This window comes from Giraffa tippelskirchi, chromosome 12, assembly GCF_054371585.1.
Source record: "Giraffa tippelskirchi isolate mGirTip1 chromosome 12, T2T-mGirTip1v1.2.pri, whole genome shotgun sequence".
Lineage (NCBI taxonomy): Eukaryota > Metazoa > Chordata > Mammalia > Artiodactyla > Giraffidae > Giraffa > Giraffa tippelskirchi.
In genome coordinates this window covers 90,273,732-90,297,122 of record NC_137286.1, presented here as the reverse complement: position 1 = coordinate 90,297,122, position 23,391 = coordinate 90,273,732, and the positions used below count along the sequence as shown (strand labels likewise).

Genomic DNA, 23,391 nt, shown 5'->3' with positions numbered 1-23,391 from the left:
AGTTGACGGAGGAAAGCACTGACTCACAGAAAGGGTGAGTAACTTCACCCGATCAAACAGCTGGCAGCAGAGCCAGGATTGAGGGCCAGGTCTGACCCCAGAGTCCAGGCTGCATGCCTGGGCCACCTCCCTGCAAGCCTGCTCTTCAGCTCCACCCCAGGACAGACACATCCTTCATCATGTTCCCCAAGGAAAAGAGGAAATCCTGCTGAAGGAGAACTCAGGCAGGAAGATTTCAAAAGCTAGCTTCATTTCAGGGGGTAGCTTTGCTCTATGTGGTTGTCTGATGTTGGAAGAAGGCATTAGACCTATGTGTGGGACAAGAGATTCCATCTGGAATTTCTGGATCCTTTCGAGCAATCTCTTGACTCTGAAAAAAGAAAGTGAAAGTGTCAGTTGCTCAGTCATGTCTGACTCTTTGCGACCCCATGGACTATAGCCCGCCACGGTCCTCTGTCCATGGGATTCTCCAGGCAAGAATAGTGGAGTGGGTTGCCATCCGACCCAGGGATCAAACCCGTGTCTCCGATGTCTCCTGCATTGGGAGGTGGGTTCTTTACCACTAGCGCCACCTAGGAAGCCTGTGGTTGACTGCAGGATGGCACAATTCACTGTAGAGCTCCCCTGTCTGAGCCCAGATTTGGAGCAGCTGAAGGAGAGGGTGCCGGGGGGCTGGGCCCCAACGACAGGCCAAGTGAGGAGGCCTGAGCTGTCATGGCTCCACCGGCCTAGTGAAAGTGTGGCTGCCACCACGCTTCCATTTGTAACGTTGCCAACTTCCTTTTGAGCCCAACTAGGCAAGAGAGGAGACCCTGGAAGCCTGTTCCAGCCCAGCTAAATGGACAGGTTCCAAACTCACCGTGTATGTGCTGTACCAGGGTCTGTGTTCTCACATCCTCTTAGCATCTTACCCTCTTGAAGACCTCTAGCTGTTTTTCCCTCTTAAATGACATAAAAGGTTTATGTGGAGTTGATGGAACCACACGGACAATGAGGACAACCACACGTGGACTTAATCCCAGCTGCACGACAAGGGTTTGATCTTGAGAATCACTGACCTTCATTTTTCCACCTGTAACATGATGGGGAAAGAGAAGATGCTTCACAGAGAATCAACGAGATAAAATCTGTGATGTGCCAACCCAGGGTCACTCCTATTTTGACTCCCTCAGCTACCCCTTGGGGTTCACAGCCAGTGGGAGAGGGAACCCCACTCCAGTGTGGAGTCTGGGTGGAAGGGGCCATGGGCATGAAACACACGTGGCCAGAGATGACAGGTGTATGCCCTGAGTACTGAGCGTGTGGACACGGGGAGGGGTCTCGGAAAGGAGCCCTCAGTGGCACCTCAAGGGCCATTGTGAAGACAGCTGGCTTTTCAGCAGGAAGTGACCTGCATCCTGCCTGTCAGAGCGGTGTCAGTCTGGAGGGCAGTGGCCTGGCCTGGGGCGTGCTGAGCGAGGGGGTGCAAGACAAGGAGCCTCTAAGAGCAACTGTGGCTGATCTGAGCCTTCTCTGGGTTGACCCAATTCCAGGTGCTTCACAGATATTAAACTCCAACCTTAGAACCTCCTGTGAGGCAAGTGCTCTTACAATCCTGACTTTACAAATGTGGGAACCGAGGCTCCGAGAGCGTGGGTTACTGGCCAGGGATTGTCCGGTAAGCACGTGGTGGGGCAAGGTTCAAACCCAGGGGCCAGGGGCAGGAGCCTTGGAACCTGTGAGATAACTTAGGACTTGACATTGACTGGGCATAGTTCCAAATCCCTTCTCAAAGATCAGGGTGTTAAGAGCACGAGAAACTTGGCTAAAAGGGTTCCTGGGAGATGGCCTCTCAGGGGACATATCAGAGGCTGCTGTTTGAGGTAATGGTGTAGAGGAGGTTCAACTTGCTAGTACAATTCCTTGGACCGTTAACCTGCCTCCAAGTGCTTCTTTCAGCAAAATATCTCCTCTAAAAAGTCACAATCACCTGGCACAATGTGCCCTGTGCATAGAGATGCCATGCAAAGGACCCCACGATGCCCCAGGTCAACTGACAGAGATGCTCGGTGGCCAATTGCAGCTTTTAGGGAAGATGACAAATGACTGTCTAGCATCATACGTCTTTAGGTTGGGTGGTTTGGGCTCTGGGATGTGCCCGCGTGACACAGAACACTCGGGTAAACATATAAGAAAAATCTCCCTGTGAGCCAGAGATGCAGGTGTTCAGTGTCAAGAAGACTACATGGTCAGATGGCTGGCAGTTTCTCTTTCTTCCTGCTTCTCATCCAGTCAGTTCAGTTCAGTCGCTCAGTCGTGTCCGACTCTTTGCAACCCCATGGACTGCAGCACGCCAGGCCTCCCTGTCCATCAGCAACTCCTGGAGCTTGCTCCAACTCAAGTCCATCAAGTCCGTGATGCCAGTCCAACTATCTCATCTGCTTCTCATCCAAGGCCCTGCTGTAACTAAACCGCGCTTACCTTGCTGCAGCGCCCCTACCCCCCCACTTCACTGGTTTCTATAAAAATAAAAGGAGATCTGGACTCACTGATCATCTGCTGAGAATCACATTGAGTTATGTCAGCTCTGATTTGATGACTTGACTCAGTAAAACTTAACAAAGGCCATAAAGCATTCAGGGTCAGCAAGCACCTCTCTGAACAAGGGAAGACCGTTTCATACCAAAGGAAAGTATCTACCACGCCTTCTCAGGTCCATTAGACAACATAAATGATGGGAAAGGGGAGAATTCCAGTCATTATCCCACCATTAAACACAATTCTGCTGCTGCTAAGTCGCTTCAGTCGTGTCCGACTCTGTGTGACCCCATAGACGGCAGCCCACCAGGCTCCGCCGTCCCTGGGATTCTCCAGGCAAGAACATTGGAGTGGGTTGCCATTTCCGTCTCCAATGCATGAAAGTGAAAAGTGAAAGTGAAGTCGCTCAGTCATGTCAGACTCTTCGAGACCCCCTGGACTGCAGCCCACCAGGCTCCTCCGTCCATGGAATTCTCCAGGCAAGAGTACAAGAGTGGGGGGCCATTGCCTTCTCCTTAGAGGGAGCGGAGGAGCGCAATCAGGCTGGCAGACGCCCAAGTGCCCATGCAGCCCCGGAGCTGGGGAAGAAGGCAGGAGGAAGGGCCGAGCGTCGGCTTTAAAGAGGACGGTCTCTTGAGGGCGCCGGGCACCAGCGGAGCCACCTGCGGCTCCCCGGCCAGACCTCCAGGCTGCGAGATGCGGCTGGTGGAAGCCCAAGGATGTGCCCAGAGAGCAAAGGTTGGTTCCAGGGCGCCTCTGACCCTCCGGCCCAAACTGCTTGGCCTCACAGAGGCCCCTTCGGCATCCGATGGGTCACTTCCCGTCTGATCGGGTGGCTCAGGGGCTAGACAGGCTGACGGGCTGTTTCTGAAGAGGCAGGACTCTGGGCCCAGAACTACCTGGCTTGACTCTGGGACTTGCAGCTTGCCTGAGTGTGTGTTGGCATTTGGAAAAGAGAGGATGGGGGGTGGGTGGGTGGCGGTCCTGAACGGGCAGCCTGTAAAGGCGGCGGTATTTTGGTGGGTGGGCTGTGCTCATCCCTGCGCCCTTTCTCTCGAGAGATTCCCCCAAACTTCTTTCTTTTCCATCTGAGCCTCTCTCCTGTCCCCACACCCCTTCTTCCCGCAGCAGAATGGTCTCACGTAACCTTCTGTTGCCCAATCACTGATCCTAGACTCGGCCTCAAAAGCTATGTGAGGTGTCGGGATCAAGGAAGAGTTCCCAACTTTTGAAGTTGCAGGCTTAAGGGGCAGACGGAGAGATGGAGCTGGGTTACGTGACTAAAAGCCGCCCACCTGCACTCCATCCCGGACACCTGGCGTTTAGCGCCGGGGGCGGGGCGGGGCCTGACAACAGGCCCTGCAAGTGACTGGGCGCCGAGCGCCCCGCCGCGCGGAGTGGAGCCGGGGGTCCCTGCGAAGCCCGAACTCCTTGAGCGGAGTCTCAGCCACCCGCCCCCGCGCGCAGACGGCCGGCGCCCGCGGAAGCCCCGACCGCACCTGGGGCCGCCCGCCAGTGCGCTGGCCCGGACCCTGCACCACGTGGGTCGGGTGGGGGTGGGGGGCGCGAGGCCGACTTTTGAGGCACAGGGGGTTCGCTCCTAGCTGCAGCTTTTCCTTAGGAAGAGCGGCCCCGCATCACCTTCAGTTCAGTTCAGTCGCTCAGTCGTGTCCAACTCTTTGCGACCCCCTGGACCGCAGCACGCCAGGCCTCCCTGTCCATCACCAACTCCCGGAGTTTACTCAAACTCGTGTCCATTGAGTCGGTGATGCCATCCCTCCAACTCATCCTCTGTCGTCCCCTTCTCCTCCAGCACCTTAGTCCAGGGGAATCTTGGCCCCTCCTTTCGCCCCTTTGCCCCCTGCCCGGCTGGCTCGGCCCCGCGGGGGACGGTGGGGGAGGGACGGAGTCCCAGCTGGAGTCGCAGAGCCCCTCCTGTGGGCCGGGAGAGTATGCGGGTGGGTGCGGGCGTCCTGGTCTGCACCCCCGGGGGCGGGATTCAGCCTCTCAGCCTCCTAACCTGCCCCTACCTCCACCTGACAGTGGAATTTCCAGTAATACTTAGTTGCCTCTCGAGTTCTTGGGCTAAAAATTCGTCCATAGATTCGCAAGTCCTTTGATTTAGCGAAGTGCCTCTGCGCTCCTTCCGCTGTTAGATCAAGTACCAGCGGGGAGGGGACAGCGGATGCGACTGGAGGGGCCCCCGAAGCCCTGGTTTCAGCAGACTAAACAGGTCGGAGCCGCGCTGTCACAGACGGCCTTAGGGTGGTCGAGGATGATAGTTAATTGTAAATGGAATTATTTTATTTCTTTCTAATATTTGGTCACTATTGTACTCTGATGCTGGGCAAGATTGAGGGCAGGAGGAGAAGGGGGCGACAGAGGATGAGATGGTTGGATGGCATCATCCACTCAATGGACCTGAGTTTGAGCAAACTCCAGGAGATGGTGAAGGGCAGGGAAGCCTGGCGTGCTGCAGTCCATGGGTCGCAGAGAGTCAGACACGACTTAGCGACTGAACAATAAAACAACAACAGATTGTATTAATATGTAATGCAGCTGACTTTTGTATGTTGATTCTGTATCCCACAACCTTATTGTACTTACTACTACTATTAATATCATTTGGCGTGGGGAAGCCATATATAAGGTCATGTTTTCCGGAGACAGAAGGTTTACTTTTTCCTCTCCATTTTGGATGCCTTTTTATTTCTTATTTTTCTGTCAGTTTCCTCTGCTTAGGACTTCAGTACTGTCTGTAGTAAGAGTCGTGAGTGTGCATAGCCTTATCTTGTTGCTGATTTTACAGGAAAAGCTCCGAATTTTTTGCTTGGGATGGAACCTGGGTCTCTTGCATCTCCTGCATTTGGCAGGCAGATTCTTTACCACCGCACCCCCTGGGGAGCCCATATAGCTGTTAGTTTTACTTTCCTAAGGCTTCCCTGGTGGTTCAGTCGGTAAGGAGTCTGCCTACAAGGTGGGAGACCCGTGTTCCATCCCTGCTTGGGGAAGATCCGTGGGAGAAGGAAATGGCTAACCCACTCCAGTATTCTTGCCTGGAGAATCCCATGGACAGAGGAGCCTGGTGGACTATAGTCCATGGGGTCACAAAGAGTTGGACACGACTGAGTGACTAACACTTTTTACTTTTCTAAACTGTTATTCAGGTCAGTGTTTTTCATTAATTTTCTGCCTGGAGATCTATCCCTGTTTACAGACGGGATATTGAACTACCTTACTATTCATTGGTGTTCATTGGAAGGACTGATGTTGAAGCTGAAACTCCAATACTTTGGCCACCTGATGTGAAGAGCTGACTCGTTTGAAAAGACCCTGATGCTAGGAAAGATTGAGGGCAGGAGGAGAAGGGGACGACAGAGGATGAGATGGTTGGATGGCATCACCGACTCAATGGACTTGGGTTTGGGTAGACTTCGGCAGCTGGTGATGGACAGGGAGGCCTGGCGTGCTGTGGTTCATGGGGTCGCAAAGAGTGGGACACGACTGAGCGACTGAACTGAACTATTCATTATTGCTCCTTCTGTATGTAGTTTTGTTCATATGTGCTTTAAGTATCTACATGCTGGATGCACGTATATTTATACTTATAATAGTCTCTTGATAATTTGACCCCTTTATCACTGTAGGGTAACATTCTTTGCCTCTTGTGACTGATTTGGATGGAAAACACATACCAAGTACAGTACTCCTGCTGTCTTTTGGGTTGCTATTTGCATGGAATATATTTTCACATCCTCTCACTTTAATCTATATATGTCCTTGTGTTGAATTAAGTCTCTTGTAAACAGCATATTGCAGGTTCTTTTTAAAATTGTTTTATTTTGGACATGCCGCTTGGCCTGCAGGATCCTTGTTCCCAACCAGGGATTGTACCCAGGTTCCCAGCAGTGAAGGTACAGGAACTTAACCTCTAGATCTCCAGGGAATTCCCTGTAGGTTCCTTTCTTAAATTAATTCAGTCACTTTGTGTCATTTAATTGGAGAATTTCATCCATTATTGTTTAAGTTGTTGATAAGGATTTTCATTGTTTTCTGTTTGTTATCATTGTTGTTCTGAAGGAGGAAACAGAACAGGCTCTATCTTGAAAGCAGGACTCCATCTTGGGCCGGACTGTGGACTTTGAGCTATATGCCCAGTATCTATGGAAATGACATACCAACTGGAAAACCAGGCCCCCAGAAGGAAGCGTTGCCTAAAAGAATACCCTAATTATCTGTGTAACCGAATAGAATCATACATTCTATTATGCTTATTGGGGTAGGACCACAGGCCTATTGATAATTGTCCACTGTTAACTACCTAGGCTTAAGACATGAATCACGGGTTAACTTTGATTGTATCTTTCTTTTTCCTTTGTTCAGACTAGTTTCAGGGAATTTGGGGAGGCAGGTTTGTGCAAGTACACTTAGGGGATATAAGGTTTTCACAAAAACTGGTCGGGGTCCTTGGCTAAGAGGAAAGTCAGCTTTGGGCCCCCCGGTGTAATAAGCCACACTCCACTATCTGCATTGTCCTTCTGAGTGAGTTTGTTTCCCAGAACGCGTGGCTACAACAGTTCCTTGAGTTTTTTTTTTCTTTTTTGATATGGTATGAATTAATTCTTTACCTTTTGTGTAACTACAGTAGATTTTTCCTTTGTAGTTTCCATGAAATGTTTGTAAAGTATCTTGTATGTAAAATATATTTAAGTTAATAACTAACCTTTAATTTCATAAGATAACTATTTCATGTAAACCATCAATTATCCTCAGAAAAATACTTGTATATGTGTTTGCATATATATATACATATATATATACACACACACACACAGACATACACAAATATCCATTACACATTTGGATATTGCTATATTTTTCTTTACATGTAAGATTTCTTATTATTTAAGGAAGTTGTTTTTTCCTTCAGTCATTTTTTCCTGTATTATCTATATGAGGAGTTCACGATAATTTTATTCATATGAGCACTTTCCACATGTGGTATTAGATTTATTTTTATTTTCTTTTATAATTTTAAAATCGCAGCCTCCCTTTTAATATACCTTTTAACTAATGTGTCTATGTGAACTGTGTACTACATACTTATGTGATAGTTTTTAAAATATTTTGTCTTATTTTCTGTAACGAATTTCCATCAGTTCTTCAGACTTATTAGATATAGATCCACATGCTCTACAAATGGAGATGACTTTAATCCTTCTTTTCCAGTAGTAATTTTTTTACTACTCAAAGTGTTGTTAGGCATTCATGTCTACTAGTGATCTTTCTGACAATTACAGTAAATTAATGTATTATTTCTCTATAGGTGAACTAGTGTTGTGGGTATTGGACATTTATTTGGGTACATAAGCATTAATATTTCTTTATTTTTATAATTTTTCCCTGTAATATTCTACCTTGCTACTTTGTGTCTATCAAGTTGATCACGTTTTCCTAAATTTATAAGTCAATTAGTTATATTAATATATTTCCTAACAACCAAAACATTGGATTCTTTGGTGTTGGACTCACTTAATCTTGCTATAAAGTTTTTTCCTAAGTTAGCTTTGAAAATGAATGTGAAAGTCACTCACTAGTGTCTGACTCTTTGCGACCCCATGGACTATAGCCCACCAGGCTCCTCTGTCCATGGGATTCTCCAGGCAACTGGAGTGGGTTGTCATGCTCTTCTCTGGGGACTCTTCCAACCCAGGGATCGAACCTGGGTCTCCCTTATTGCGGGCAGATGTTTTACCATCTGCGCTACCAGGGAAGCCCAAGTTAGCTTTATTAAAGCGTTATTCATTTCTTCAAGTCTTATTGAGATATAATCAACATACAGCATTGTGTAAGTTTAAGGTCTACAGCATAATGATTTGATGAACATATATCAGAATTATTCCAATCAGTTTAGTGAACATTCAACACCTCATACAGATATAAAATTCAAGAAATAGCAAAAAATTTTGAGATAACTCTTATGATGTACTCTCTTAACAACTTTCCTATATAACATAAAGTGGTGTTAATTATATTTATCATGTTGTACCTTAAATCCCTAGCACATATTAATCTTATAACTGGAAGTTTGTAACTTTGGCTGCCTTCATCCAGTTCCTTCTCCACCCATACACCGCATCAGTCAGTCAGTCAGTTCAGTCACTCAGTCGTGTCTGACTCTTTGCGACCCCATGGACCGCAGCACGCCAAGCCTCCCTGTCCATCACCACCTCCCAGAGTTTACTCAAACTCATGTCCATTGAGTCAGTGATGCCATCCAGCCATCTTATCCTGTGTCATCCCCTTTTTCCGCCTTCAATCTTTCCCAGCATCAGGGTCTTTTCCGATGAGTCAATTCTTTGCATCAGGTGGCCAAAGGATTGGAGTTTCAGCTTCAGTATCAGTCCTTCCAATGAATATTCAGGACTGGTTTCCTTTAGGATGGACTGGTTGGATCTCCTTGCTGTCCAAGGGACTCTCAAGAGTCTTCTCCAACACCACAGTTCAAAAGCATCAGTTCTTTGGCACTCAGCTTTCTTTATAATCCAACTCTCACATCCATATATGACTACTGGAAAAACCATAGCTTTGACTAGATGGACCTTTTTAGGCAAAGTAATGTCTCTGCTTTTTAATATGCTGTCTAGGTTGGTTGTAACTTTTCTACCAAGGAGCAAGTGTCTTTTCATTTCATGGCTGCAGTGATTTTGGAGCCCAAAAAAATAAAGTCTCTCACTGTTTCCACTGTTTCCCCATCTACTTGCCATGAAGTGATGGGACCAGATGCCATGATCTTAGTTTTCTGAATGTTGAGTTTTAAGCCAACTTTTTCACTCTCCTCTTTCACTTTCATCAAGAGGCTCTTTAGTTCTTCTTCACTTTCTACCATAAGGGTGGTGTCATCTGCATATCTGAAGTTATTGATATTTCTCCTGGCAATCTTGATTCCAGCTTGTGCTTCATCCAGCCCAGCGTTTCTCATGATGTACTCTGCGTATATGTTAAACAAGCAGGTTGACAATATACAGCTTTGATGTACTCCTTTCCCTATTTGGAACCAGTCTGTTGTTTCATGTCCAGTTCTAACTGTTGCTTCCTGACGTGGATACAGGTTTCTCAAGAGGCAGGTCAGGTGGTCTGGTATTCCCATCTCTTTCAGAATTTTCCACAGTTTGTTGTGATCCACACAGTCAAAGGCTTTGGCATAGTTAATAAACCAGAAGTAGATGTTTTTCTGGAACTCTGTTGCTTTTTCAATGATCTAACGGATATTGGCAATTTGGCCTCTGGTTCCTCTGCCTTTTCTAAATCCAGTTTGAACATCTGGAAGTTCACAGTTCACGTACTGTTGAAGCCTGGCTTGGAAAATTTTGAGCATTACTTTGCTAGCGTGTGAGATATGTGCAATTGTGCGGTAGTTTGGCATTGCCTTTCTTAGGGATTGGAATGAAAACTGACCTTTTCCAGTCCTGCGGCCACTGCTGAGTTTTCCAAATTTGCTGGCATATTGAGTGCAGCCCTTTAACAGCGTCATCATTTAGGATATGAAATAGCTCAACTGGAATGCCATCACCTCCACTAGCTTTGTTTGTAGTGATGCTTCCTAAGGCTCACTTGACTTCACATTCCAGGATGTCTGGCTCTAGGTAAGTGATCACACCATCGTGGTTCTGGGTCATGAAAATCTTTTTCTTCTGTGTATTCTTGCCACCTCTTCTTAATATCTTCTGCTTCTGTTAGGTCCATACCATTTCTGTCCTTTATTGTGCCCATCTTTGCATGAAATATTATTCCCTTGGTATCTCTAATTTTCTTGAAGAGATCTCTAGTCTTTCCCATTCTATTGTTTTCCTCTATTTCTTTGCACTGATCACGGAGGAAGGCTTTCTTATCACTCCTTGCTATTCTTTGGAATTCTGCATTCAAATGGGTATATCTTTCCTTTTCTCCTTTGCTTTTCGCTTCTCTTCTTTTCACAGCTATTTGTAAGGCCTCCTCAGACAGTCATTTTGTTTTTTTGCATTTCTTTTTGTTGGGGATAGTCTTGATCCCTGTCTCCTGTACAATGTCACGAACTTCTGTCCATAGTTCATCAGGCACTCTATCAGATCTAATCCTTTGAATCTATTTCTCACTTCCACTGTATAATTGTAAGGGATTTGATTTAGGTTATACCTGAATGGTCTAGTGATTTTCCCTACTTTCTTCAATTTAAGTCTGAATTAGGCAATAAGTTCATGATCTGAGCCACAGTCAGCTCCCAGTCTTGTTTTTTGCTGACTGTATAGAGCTTCTCCATCTTTGGCTGCAAAGAATATAATCAATCTGACATCTGGTGATGTCCTTGTGTAGAGTCTTCTCTTGTGTTGTTGGAAGAGGGTGTTTGCTGTGACCAGTGCGTTCTCTTGGCAAAATTCTGTTAGCCTTTTCCCCGCTTCATTCTGTACTCCAAGGCCAAGTTTGCCTGTAACCCGGAGTACACTGCATCTGGTAACCACAAATCTCTTTTACTATGAGTTAATTTGTTGAACTATAATTGACCTACGATACTGGTAGTTGTGGTTTCCCAACATAGAGATTAGGTATTTCTGCACATTTCAAAATGATCAACACAGTAAGTCTGGGTATGTCATCATACACGGTTAAGTATTACTTAACTACTAACTACATTTCTCACATCTCATACCCAAGACTGTTTATTTGTTTGCCTCTGGAAGTCTGTACCCCTGATCTCCCTCACCTGTTTCTTCCCTCCTCCCACACCCCTCCCTGGTGACCACCTACTTCTTCCTCTGTATTTACAAATCTGTTTGTTTTGTTATCTGTTCATTAGCTTTGCTTTTTAGATTACACCAATAATTGAAGTCATACAATAATTGTTTTTCTAAGTCTTATTTTCACTTAGCATAGTACCCTCTAGGTCTATTCACGTTGTCTCAACTAGCAAGATTTCATTCTTTTCTATGGCTGAGTAATATCCCATTGTACGTATGTATGTATGTATAATCTTCTTTATCCATTAATGGGCTCTTGGGTTGGCTATTGTAAATAATACTGCAGTGATTGTAGTGGTACGTATATATTTTCTGATAATTGCTTTGATTTTTTCAGATAAATAACCAGAATTAGAATTCCTAGAACATATGGTAGATCTATTTTTAATTTCTTTTGAGAAATAGCCATACTTTTTTCCAATTTTTTCCACAGTGACTACACCAATTTCCTTCCCACCAAGAGTGAACAATGGTTACCTTTTCTCTGTTGTCATCTGTTATTGTGTTTTTGATAACACAGAATATTCCGACAGCTGTGAGATGGTATCTTCTTGTGATTTTGATTTGCATTTCTCTGATTAGTGATACTGAGCATCTTTTCATGTGCCTGTTGATCATCTGTATATGTTCTTTAGAAAATTTGTCTCTTCAGATCCCCTGCTCATTTTTTTAAACTGGGTGCTTTGTTCTATTAATGTTGACTTTTATGAGTTCTTTGTATATTTGAGGCATTAACTCTATCAGATATATACTGTGCAAGTAAACTTGAGCCTGAAGCCACCTAGTGGACCAATTCCAGCGATGTTTCATATGAACCAAAATACATGGTTAGCCTGGTAAAGTGTTTCTATTTTCAAGCCTTTTAAAATATACAATCAGAGATAACAAATAGAAAGACACCCAAATGCTATAGTGGTGTTGAATAGACTTAATTCTTTATCCCCAAAGATTGTGTTTTAGAAAATCTGTATTTTTCAGGTATTTCTTCCTCACCTTCATCATCTAAAAAATAGCCCTCAGCAGAACACATACTCCTCTGACACAGTATCTTTGGGGCTTATCCCCAGGGGAAAGATATATAATATTAGGGGGTGGCTATTTATACTAAATGGGCTTCCCCGGTGGTGCAGCAGTAAAGGATCTGCCTGCAATGCAGGAGATGTAGGTTCTATCCCTGGGTTGGGAAGATCCCCTGGACGAGGGCATGGCAACCCACTCCCATGGAGAGAGGAGCCTGAAGAATCCCACAGACAGAGGAGCCTGGCAGGCTACAGTCCGTAGGGTTGCAAAGAGTCAGACACAACTGAAGCAACTGAGCCCATTTATACTAAATACATTAATTATTTAAAATGACTGCAGGAAAGGAATTTCATGCTTAAAGCCAAAACATTACAGAAAATATGAAAATGGGGAAGTGAACAAACATATTAATTTACCTCTGTTTATGCCCCTAAAATCATAAAAGGAGAGTGAAGTTTTGGCTTTCTTTGTTTTAAACATAAGCTCAGGACAGACAGAACAGAGGACTCAGTGATGCCAGTCGGGCGCTCTGCCTGGGAACGTGCATGAGGCTGTACTCTGCTCGATACTGTCCTGAAATATGTTGCCCAGCAGCCCTCGTTGAATCCTGTGAGTCTGACTGACAGCCCAAACCTTGAAACTCATTCCAGTAGTGTAACCAGGATCCTGAAACAAGGCCTTCAGAATTCTGAGGCGGGGTGGGGGTGGTGGTTATTCCCAATCTAGAATTCTACACCCAACAAACTATCTAAAAATTGAAGGCAGAATAAAGACATTCACAGATACTCATAGTATCCAAACTGTTCCCCAGCAATAGTCTGTCTGACAGTCATCTCACCACCATGTACCTTTCCTCAGGGACCTTCTGAAAGATATGTCCCCCAACGGAGAAAATGTCTGGATTCTGGGGGTTCCAGTTCAAGAAGGTGGAGGCTGTCTGTCCCCGCCCTCCCCCACTCCAGGAGCGCAGCGGAGGGAGAACCCAGGAAGACAGCAGTGCAGAAGGTCCAGTGACTGGTCAGCCCAGGCTGGAGGTGGTCAGAGGCCCTTGGAGGCACTTCTTCAATAAGAAAAACTTTTTAGGACACCCAATGTGCTTGAATACTGAGAGAAGGTTACACAGCTGGGAGAAGGGTTTGGTTACAGGTTAGCAATAAGATATACAAAATCAAGGTCCCTGCAGCCCCGTGCAGAAAAGACAAATTTGAAATGCGCAAAAATACATTTTATACAGAAAGTCATCACAGTACACAACGTGATAAAGCTGTGAGTAGCATTTACAGTCATAATACCAAACAATGAATATTGATGCAACCAAAAGGAAACAATATTGGGAGGATGGAGAGATGGAAGTGTGTGCAGAGGAGAGGGAGGTGAAAGAAAGCCCTTCCACGATGTAAATTCAAATGAAAATACCTAAAACTGGAACACTGTTAAGGAACATGTGATTTGGAGACAAATACAAAGTAATCAGCTAAAATCCTTGAGCCTGGTGGCCTCAGGGGAGGGGTGATACAGAAGCTAGAGTGGGTCTTACTGTTTCAAAGAAAGGTTTATAGATCTATTTTGCTCATTTAAAATGTGTAGGTGTAATTTTACTTAAAAAATGACTTAATTTACAATGATAGAAGCCTTTTATTACTGTCACCTACATGTTAAAATCAGCTAATATGTCAACAGGTACAGGACAAATGAGCACTGACATTAAAAACGAAACTGAAAATGCAAAGAGAGAAAAAAACCAAAGCTGATACTGATTTAGGCCCTTGTGACATTCTGAGCTAGACTTTAAGAAGTCATTCACCTTCTGGACACTCGTGTTTCCAGTTCTGCAAAGGAGTATTCTAAATAGATGAGATCTAAGTTCCTTTGAAATCTGAGTCTATTTAAGTGCAGTTCATTGAATAGGGTAAACACATTTTATGGAAGCATTTCTAAAGGGTATTCCATTTTAAACAGGCCTTGTTTTCAACTGGTACTGATTAATAGGGCTTTTCACTTTTCTTATGTCAAAAATATGTAATAATTTTAAATGATCGCCGAAAAACCCCTTAATATGACACATGAAATGAAGGTTCTAAACTGTTCCTTGACCGTAAGAAGCAGTAGTAACAGCTGCAGCTCAATGCTAAGCGGCCACTCTTGGCTATACCAGAACTTCAAAACATAGCTCTAAAGTGGGTTTAAAGCAGACTGCTGTTATAGATCTGAAAGCTCAACAGTTCATGCATAAACCGAGGAAGATTTACGAGAAGGTGTGTTCTCAAACTCATTAAGTAACTGAGGAAGAGAAACCCATGGAAAAGTTGAATAAAAGAAAAAGCGCTGGCAGTGATCTGATACAGGTAAACCTTCATGCACCCCACCTGACAGCCTAGGGCCGAGCCAGGCCTGTGCTCACCCCACCTCCAGTCGGCATAGCTGTTGTCCTTGGCAGTAAACAAATGCAGAGCTCTTTTTCAAATTATGCATTTACTATTGTCTTCCCAATCTTTGAAATTAATGATGATATATTTTTAAGGGCAAGTTCCAATTTCTCAGCCTGAGGGGTGAGCCCTCTTGACTGTGGGTGACTAGGTTTTAGGCAGTACTGTTGCTGCCCCAGGGGGCTCCTGGTACAGATTAGCAATCTTTGTGTGAGTTCCCAGTCGCTTCCCTTTCCTACTTCCCAAGGTGATCACCCATCTCCATTACTTTCTCAGATGTTCATCTCATTCGCCTGACCACTCCCTGCAGCCCCTCCAGGGCCTCCACATCTACAGGCCCTTCTTCCGTGACTCACCCGAGTGTCTGCCTGTCCTCTTGTGTGTTCCTTCCACCACTGTTTCTTCAATTACATCCACAGGGCAGTTCTCAACCTTGAAGGTCCTCAGAGTCACCTTGAGGGAATGCTTGCCCCAGCCCCGGAGTTTGATTCAACAGGTCTTGGTTAGGGCTTAACAATGCACTGCTAACAAGTCCCCAAATGAGGCTAACGCTGTGGGTCCAGGGACCCCGCTCTGAGAAGCACTATTATTAATATGTGACTTTACGCTTACATCTGTCACAAGACTGCAAGCTTCTGTCAGGGAACATTTCTTACACGTCTCATCTCCAGGGTCTAGCCAGTGTCCAGCAGTCATTCAGTCAACAAATATTTATTGAATGCCTGTTACCTGCCAGACACTGTTGCAGGCACTAGATTCAGCAGTTTAAAAAAAAAAAATTTACACAAACACACACACACAACACAGGCTAAGCGGGCTGCTGTCCGAACAGGGGCACCAGTCCACGTGCGGGATGTCCTATGCACACTCCTGAGACTGGTAGGAGGCCCTGTGAGGATATGAGATGCCCTGGGAGGAAAGTGGGCGACAGCAGAGGTGAAGCTGACTCCCCGCACACAGCCTGTCACACCCCAGGCCTGCCTGTGGGCCGCCGGCCATGCGGCTCCCTCCCTAACTCCAGGAAAGTACAAAGCCTATGCCTTTATCTTTGGGCTAATTTTCTGCAAGTTTCCTCAACAAATAAAAAATGAGAGGACTCATGAAGAGCAATTTGGAAAATAACTGAACTGACCATCATGTTTACTGTCAAGACTTTCAGTATTCTTAAGGTTTGCAAATATTTTTATAAGGCCTTCTATTCAAAGCCCTGAAACGCTCTCTGCTAGTTATATGGAGGGGATAATGGGCAGCATTTATGAATGGAATTACAGACTGAAATATTTCTTCTCTTGTTAGTGGTTTCAAGAGTCAGTGAGATTAGAGAATAATATTGTCTGAGAATAATGCTATCTTCCTGTTGGTACCCTGAATCAGTGATGCAACACCAGAGTCCAACAAGTGATCATGATTTTTACACAGTGAAAGACTGAAAAAAAATGAATAACCTTGTTAGGAACACACTTTTATAATGGAGACCAGGTCCACCAAATTCATTTTTCTGACTCCATGCTAATCAAGTAAATTCTGATTACCAGAAAGCTTTGGGTATAAATGGGGCCTTTTGGTGAGTCACACATTGACTTAAAAATGGTCAGGTTGCTGTTTATTTCCCTGGAGTAGATTACTAATTATCACCTTCATAATCCAAAGGGATTAATATTTCTGAAAAGGTGTGTACTTCTCTGCTGAGATGTGACCTCCAATGAACCAGCCCCTTTCAGACTGGATCCCCTGAAGCTAAGACCAGGAGAAATCAATCCCTGTAGCCGACTGAACTGGTCTCATGAAATGATTGACACCTCCTTCAGTGTAAGAAAAGAATACACCACTATACTCTGGAAAACATACAAATAAATCTAAATAAAAATATTCTTAGTATCATTCATATGCTAATAATAAATTAGCTTCCTTTAAAAATTTTTTTCAACTATTTACAAAATCCATTCTTATTTTCTGAGTTAACAAGGCTGGATTTTAAAAGTGCAATAAAAACTCTTGAGGCCTTCCCCCCTGTTCAGACAAGACTTCTTAGTGGTTTGCAAGACGCAGCTTCTTGTTCTGGCGCGGTTCTTCATCCAGGGGTACAGGTCCCAACACGCCATCTGGCGGTCAAGAATAACTTAACGTCAGAAAAATGTCACTTCAAAGAAATGAGCATTTGTTCAAGTCAGAAGCTGTAAGATCAAAATAACGCTTAAGCTAAAGAGGAATATTTAAAAAAATAAATAAAAATGAACAAGGGCATATTGACTTTACCTTTAAAATTCTCAACTGTTACAGAACAGATTTTAGATAAGTCACTCACAGGTGACACAATGCATCTGACCTTTTACAAACTGGATTCATCAACAGTGTATAGACAACAATTCACAAAACTTTTTTGGGGAAAAGTTATTACTGTTAGGCTGGAGGAGACAAAACAACCCATCTGTCTTCCAGGGAGAGACGGGAGCCGTCTGTGGGGCAGGGAGGTGTGAGGGGACGCTCTGCCCTCCCCACGCTCTCCCACCGGAAGGCAAGCAGACATCACCGTGGTCAGGCGGGAGACGGGCCTGGCTTCCCCCTCGCCCCATGACCTGATTTCCCTGGCTTTCCTGGGACATACACAGTGCGTGTGTAAAGTGCACAATGTGATGGGTTTCAACACAAGCACACATCTGAGAAACCACCACCACACTGAAGATGGTAAGTATATCCACCACCTTTGGAAGTCTCCTTTTATCCTGCTGCTTTCTGTCTTTCCAGGGATCTGCCTGCCTTCCAAGCCTCTGTGCTCGCCTCGCTCTTCCCAGTCTTAAGGACACCTGGATCAGGGTGCAGGGAGAATAGATCTGGAAAGCCTTCTCTCTCTCTCTTATTATGTAATATTGGAAACATTAAAAAAAGAAGACTGTGTGTGATACAGAAGGGAGTCCTAAAGCCTAATAATAACACTCAAGAACCTACTTTGCTGTTGTTCAGTCACTAAGCCGTGTCCGACTCTTTCACCCCAGGCTCCTCTGTCCTCCACTCTTTCTCCGAGTTTGCTCAAGAACCAACTACCCAACCCCCAAAACTAGAATGTTACCACCTCGCATGTGCCCCCCCAGTCTAATCCCATCCCTCTGTCACCCTTATTCAGAAGTAACCACTGTGCTGAATCGTTTATCATTCCATTACTTCTTAAAAATAATTTTGCCACATGTACTAACCAATACACTATTTGCCTTCTTGTTGAACTTTATATAGAAGTTGTATTATAATGTATTTAGTCTTCTGAAACTTGATTTTTTCATTTAGCATTATATTTCTAAGATCCTTCCATGTTTAAGAATGTAGATGTAATTCATTTTCCTTTCACTGCTTTATAATATTCCACTGTCATATTTTAATTTCCAGAGATAAATTTTTGTGCTATTTCCAGTTTTTGCTTTTAAGAGCAATGTTGCAATGAATTATCTATCTCTGTCTTTTCTACGAAACATGTAAGGGTTTTCCTAGGGCATATGCTTAGAGGTCAAACAAAGATAACATTAAACTGCTTTCCCAAGGTGCTGTAAACATTTTCAGCCCAACCAGCAATATACAGAAGTTTCTAACAATCCACCTCCTTATGAGCACTTGGTGTCATCAAACTTTAATTTTGCAACTCTAGTAGGTAAAGCAATAGGGATGTAAACATTGTTGCCGAGTGATTTTAATTTGCATTTCCATGACTGCTAATGAGTTTTGAGCATTTTTTCATGTGTTTATTAGATGTCTGTGTTTCTTCTCTTGTGAAATACCTGTAACTATCTTTTACCCATTGTCAAATGAACTCAACCATTAATCAACTGTATATAATTGACAACCACGGACTACTTCATCCAACAATAGCAAAATACACATTGGTTGTTTTTTTTTTCCCACCATCTTAGGAATTTTATTCACAAGCCGGATACATATATCTATATCTATATCTATATCTTTCTATTTAACTAAAAAAAAATTAATATGATTCCATTTCTTCAATCTTTCTTCTTGGTAGAAAAGACCATATTTTTCTTACAGTTCCCACCCCCTTTTTATGATGGTTGATTATTCTTTTCTTTGAACGTAGCATCAAATGACTTTCATGTTCAGACTCCTCCAGGAATAGAAGGTTGTTATGATAGGTTGTGGGGGACTGCTTGGTGAGAGCTGTTTCTATTAATCTTTGTATTAGGCTCCTGACACAAGGAATGATGCAACACCCTACTGGGGTGAGTATTTCAAGTGTGATAATAAGGGTAGTCAAGATAGAGGTCATGATGCCTCTCCATCTCCAAAACCATTGTTCCATCAAACTGGACAATGGGTCATCTATCCCTGAGTTTTCAGCCAACTCATTAGCCAAGGTGGTCAGACCTTGCAAGGCCCTTGTTATTGTGCCATCAGGGGCCATGTTGTTGGGTATGAAAGTATAACACTGACACCCTACCATAACACATACTCCTCCCTTTTCTGCCAGAATCATGTCTGAAAGTGAAAGTGAAACTCACTCAGTCGTGTCTGACTCTTTGTGACCCCATGGACTATACAGTCCATGGAATTCTCTAGGCCAGAATACCAGAGTGGGTAGCCTTTCCCTTCTCCAGGGCATCTTCCCAACACAGGATTGAGCCCAGGTCTCCTGCACTGTAGACAGATTCTTTATCAGCTGAGCCACAAGGGAAGCCCAGAATCATGTCTAAGGCCAGTCAATTTTCCCCATGCCATTTTGCTGGTAGCACCTAACTGTTTTGCTATTCCCCTTAGAGCATCTCTGGTATAGTTTACAAACCTCTGTTGGTTATAGTAAATACAGTTTATCCACTCAACATTTTTATAAACGGTGGACCACCAGAATAACACAGACTCGAACCCTGCTGCTATTTGGTTTCTAGCCTTGGATTCATTAGGAATACCTCTAGGGACCCCAATAGAATATATATATATGGATCAAATGACCCACCTGGGGCAAGAGTGTTCCTTTTGGCTCTATGGTTAGTCTGCTTAAGAGATGGATCCGAGTGTCAAAATGCCAGGGTGAAAAGGATAGCCAATTGAACTAGGGTGCAAATTCCACTCCAGTTGGCTGGTAGAGTCTCAAGCAATGGTCCTGCACAACACCAGATGTGTTCCCAGGCCATAGTTAATGCAGAATGGTTGTTCATTCCCTCAAAGGACAGGCCTTCACTGCACCCGGACATATTTCCCAAGAATGCTAACTATTCCCCCCACCTAGAGTGTCAGGATACATTTAACAGGAGGCTTCCTGTGTGCTGTTTTCAGTCTTGCATGAATTCTATGTTCCTTAACAGCACCTGAATACAGGTGCCAGAGAGCTGGCGAGCCAGCTTTCGGGAATAATAGAAATTCATGTATCTCATTCGTATGGAAATTCCATACGGTGAACAGCAGCCATTTACAACTCTTCCCTTCCTATATGTAAAGTAATTTTTACAACCCCCTCTATTGAGAATGATTCTAGCCTCTGGCTTTCTGGATGACTTGTTAGACTTTTGATCCCTGTCTCTGCTAAAAAGGGCTATCTTGTAGGAGAGTATATATATGCTCACAATATGTTGAATAAAGGCCTTTGTTCCATCAGAGCACTGGTCCCCATGTCTTTCTTTCTCTCTCTCTCCCCCCCCCCTCCTCTGTCCCCTTCATGCAGCTCAGCCTCTTTTTTTCTTCCTTTCACTTTTTTATCAGTCGACTCTGTACCCCCAAGTTCCGGTCCATTAAAGGACCACAACACTAGAGAGGCACGAGGTATAGTTCGCATCATGGAATGGGGGTTTGACAGTCCTTGGGGGTTAGGCCTAGGACCCTTCACAGTCACGAACATTAGTGACAAGGTCCTGCAGGATTTATTACCCCAGGCCATATTGTCCTGAAAGAGGAGTATCATGCATTCTATGCCCATAGCATCTGAGGTCCATTGAGTGGGAATGGTACCATTGAGACTCTGGCCTACCTGTTGCACAAGCATTAACAGTTGCTCTTATTTCAAGTGCGCACAAAATACTTAATCCATTCCAGCCAGGCATTTGTCTCCTCATATCCTGTCTCAATTTCTATGGTCTGTTGTAAATCCTTTACCTCTAATTTATTATATATATGACCTTGAGTTCATGGGAATCCCAGGCTACACCTTCCTATCCATCCTGGTAGATGCCAAGGCTATAAGTTACTACCACAAATCCATTGAGTATCATATCAATCATTCTCTCTAAGGGTAATAATAGGCATAGTTCACAAAGTACCCAGTCTAGTTTTATAATAATACTAGGCTGATCATTCTTAGTATGATTTAATTGTTCCCAACATAAAGAGCTTTTAAAATTAACCATAGCCTGGTGTTAACCATATAGATGCTGCTGCTGCTGCTAAGTCACTTCAGTTGTGTCCAACTCTGTGCAACCCCATAGACAGCAGCCCACCAGGCTCCCCTGTCCCTGGGATTCTCCAGGCAAGAACACTGGAGTACACATTGTTCTTAACCTCACATGGAATGTTCACCAAGAGAGACCACATTCTGGACCATAAAACACACCCTAATAAATTTAAAAGAATAGAAATCATACAATATCTGCTCTCAGACCACAATATAATTAAACTAGAAATGACTAATAGAAACATAACTGGAAAATCCCAAAATATATGTGGAAGTTAGATAATACATTGCTAAATAACAAATGAGTCAAAAAAAAAAAAACCCAAAAAACTCAAGATAAATTTTAAAATATTTTGAACTAAATAAAAATGCAACTTATCAAAATTTGTAGCATTCAGTGGAAGAAATGCTAGAGAGAAATTTACAGCAGTGAATGTATATATGAGAAAAGAGGAACAATCTAAAAGCAATGGCCAGAATATATGAATCCAAAAAACCAAAGTAGATTTTGGTAGCCTGGGGCTGGAGGTAGGAGGAAACAGGGATGACTAATAAATGGGCAAGAGGATTCTCTTTGAGCTGATGGAAAATTCAGAAATTAGGCTGTGGTGATGGTTACACAACTCTGAATCTACCAAAACCCACCCAATTCTGTACTTTAAAAGGGCAAATTTATGGTATATAGATTATACCTCAATCAAGCTCTTATAAAATTGAAGAAGAGATAAGGATATTATTTACTGATATAAGAATACATACAAAAAATACATATTAACAAATTTTTTTAACAAATATGTATTTGTTAAAAAATACATACAGAACATAAACCTGCAGTTCAGTGGACAGTCATAAAGCAAACATAATTAACCATCACCCAGGTCAAGAAATAAAGCATTGCCAGCAAAATGAAAGCATTCCTCTCATCCCCTCGCCATCACAACCCCTCCTTCCCACCTCAGGACATCCCCCAACAGCACATCTCCCCTTCCTTAGTGATCTAGGGACAGGGAATCCTGGCTACAAGACTCTTTTTTTTTTTTAATTTTTAAAATTAGTTTATTTACCTATTTTTTAACTTTACAATATTGTATTGATTTTGCCATACATTGACATGAATCCACCATGGGTGTATATATGTTCCCCTTCCAGAACCCCCCCCCCCATCCCTCCGGGTCATCCCAGTGCACCAGCCCCGAGCACCCTGTATCAATGCATCAAACCTGGACTGATGATTCATTTCACATATGATAATTTACATGCTTCAATGGCATTCTCCCATATCATCCCGCCCTCGCCCTCTCCCATAGAGTCTGTAATACTGTTCTATATATCTTGATTGTAAGTGGCAAAAATCTCCTCTTTCATGGCTTGCCTTTGTACTCTTTTAATGCTATCTTTTGACAAACAGATGTTCTTTATTTTAACACAGATAAATGAATTCATTTTTTATGTTTAATGCTTTTTTGTGTCTTCTCCCTAACAACAGGGAATTATTAACTCACCTCCCTCGAACACTATTATTGAATATATATTCTTTAATCAGATCCATATTTTTTCCTTTCCTTTTATCTTTAACCACGTTTTCCCCCCTGATAAATTTTTAAAAAGAAAGAGGGACTGGATATGTACTTTTTTTCCAGACTGCAAATTAAAATTTCACTACTTGAATAAAATAAAGCTAAGTTAGAACACAGAAAATCCGGATATTCACATAGACATTATTTTCATAAAGACTTTCATATTTACTGATTTTTCAGAGTAATCAAATCATTGTTATTATCAAGAAAATTTTACTTATTATATTGAACTTCTACTTACCTTGAATCCAAACAGAAAGATAACATAACTAATATTTAAAAATAATATTGTACAGTAATAATTCATATTCAAAATAATATCCATGAGGAATTGCAAGGTCTCCTAAAGGCTATATTACATTAAAAATATGTGTTAATATATAAGCAGTAAAACTCTGAAGACTAGTAATTCATTTATGGTAACTGTGATGACTCTTAATTAGATTATCAAAATAACCAGGATATTTCCATTCTCTGGCCAATCTGAGCTAATGTGGCTTTACTCTAACAAGAATGTACAAAACCACACAATTTTACCCTAGATCCATCTGTATTAATTATATGTATTTTTCCTTTCTAACTGCCCAAAAGGCTTTTGTTTTGGTATAGAAGAGCACTGTTGCCTATAGTCGCACATAAATTTAATTTATAAATTCAATTTGTGCATGATTATTTGTATTAAACTGCAGAGTTCATAG

The 23,391-nt window shown here is 43.2% G+C and overlaps 1 protein-coding gene across 2 annotated transcripts in view; it reads right to left on the bottom strand.

The window, feature by feature from the left end:
* Window positions 1-229: 229 nt before the first annotated feature.
* CDADC1 (cytidine and dCMP deaminase domain containing 1) overlaps window positions 230-23,391 on the bottom strand; it is a 47,213-nt gene continuing 24,051 nt past the window's right edge. Inside the window, exons 10-11 of one of the 2 annotated variants that reach the window (XM_081547536.1) lie at window positions 912-1,072; window positions 230-370 (exon numbers count right to left, since the gene is read on the bottom strand). In XM_081547536.1, the coding sequence (XP_081403662.1) occupies window positions 272-370; window positions 912-1,072 (260 nt within the window). In that variant the 3' untranslated portion in view covers window positions 230-271. Of the gene's footprint in view, window positions 371-911; window positions 1,073-13,521; window positions 16,840-23,391 lie in introns of those variants that run through there. The other variant, XM_081547537.1, reaches the window with a different exon arrangement.